The 1,304-nt window shown below is 43.2% G+C and overlaps 1 protein-coding gene across 1 annotated transcript; it reads left to right on the top strand.

The window, feature by feature from the left end:
• Positions 1-271: 271 nt before the first annotated feature.
• LOC109338614 (uncharacterized protein Mb2253c-like) lies at positions 272-664 on the top strand. The gene has a single exon (XM_019575889.1). The coding sequence runs from the start codon at positions 272-274 to the stop codon at positions 662-664; it is 393 nt and encodes a 130-aa protein (XP_019431434.1).
• The last annotated feature ends 640 nt before the right edge of the window (positions 665-1,304 follow it).

Raw genomic sequence — 1,304 nt, forward strand, 5'->3', positions numbered from 1 at the left:
TGTCGGAATATGATATAGTATATGTGACACGGAAAGCAATCAAATGTAGTGCCCTTGTAGATTATCTTGCTAGTCGACCCATAGAGAAGACCGAACCAATGAACCAAGAGTTCCCAGACGAGGGTATCATGAGTCTATCCTTGGGAGAACCAACAAAAGATGGTGTGTGGACATTAGTATNTTAGTATTCGATGGGGCATCCAATGCACTCGGACACGACATATGGGTCATGCTCGTATCTCTAGAAGGTGACTTCACTCATATTACAGCCATGTTATGCTTTGATTGCACCAACAATATAGCCGAATATGAGGCATGTGCCCTGGGTTTGCAGGCAGCAGTAGAAAGAAAGGTTAAAATTCTAGAGGTCTTCTGGGACTTAGCCCTGGTCATCCATCAGCTAAAAGGAAAATGGGAGACCCGTGACAACAAACTAGTACCTTATAAGGAGTATATCCATAGAATGGTTGAACGCTTCGAGAAGATCGACTTCTACCACATTCCAAGAGAGGATAACAGATTAGCCGATGCTTTGTCCACATTATCCTCAATGTTCCATATCAGTGGGAAAGATCAACCTCTCATCAAAATAGAAAGTAGAGATCAACCAACCCATTGTTGTGCTCTAGAAGTAGAGCAAGATGGAAAGCCATGGTGCTTCTGAGACTGATAAGAGAACCTTGAGAAGACTAGCCATGGGTTTCTTTCTAGATGGTGATGTTCTTTACAAAAGGAATCATGACATGGTACTCCTCAGATGCCTAGAGATAAAGAAGCTGAAGTAATACTCAAGGACGTGCATGAAGGCTCATTTGGAACTCATGCAAATGGTCATGCTATGGCTAGAAAGATCTTAAGAGCAGGTTACTTTTGGATGACAATGGAGACAGACTGTTGTACTTATGTCAGGAAATGCCACAAATGCCAAATTTATGCAGACAATATCAATGCTCCACCAAATCCTCTAAATGTCCTTTCAGCACCCTGGCCTTTCTCTATGTGGGGAATGGATGTCATCGGACCAATAGAACCGAAGGCTTCCAATGGACATCGCTTCATCCTCGTGGCCATCGACTACTTCACAAAGTGGGTTGAGGCATGTTCATATGCCAATGTGACCAGGACAGTGGTACTACGATTTATCAAGAAGGAGTTAGTGTGTAGATATGGGTTACCCAGCAAGATCATCACGGACAATGCCACAAACCTCAACAACAAGATGATGACCGAGATGTGCAGTGAATTCAAGATCAAGCATCATACATCTTCACCTTATCGCCCTAAGATGAACGGAGCAGTAGAAG

The sequence above is a fragment of the Lupinus angustifolius genome, unplaced genomic scaffold (assembly GCF_001865875.1).
Source record: "Lupinus angustifolius cultivar Tanjil unplaced genomic scaffold, LupAngTanjil_v1.0 Scaffold_32_16, whole genome shotgun sequence".
Classification (NCBI taxonomy): domain Eukaryota; kingdom Viridiplantae; phylum Streptophyta; class Magnoliopsida; order Fabales; family Fabaceae; genus Lupinus; species Lupinus angustifolius.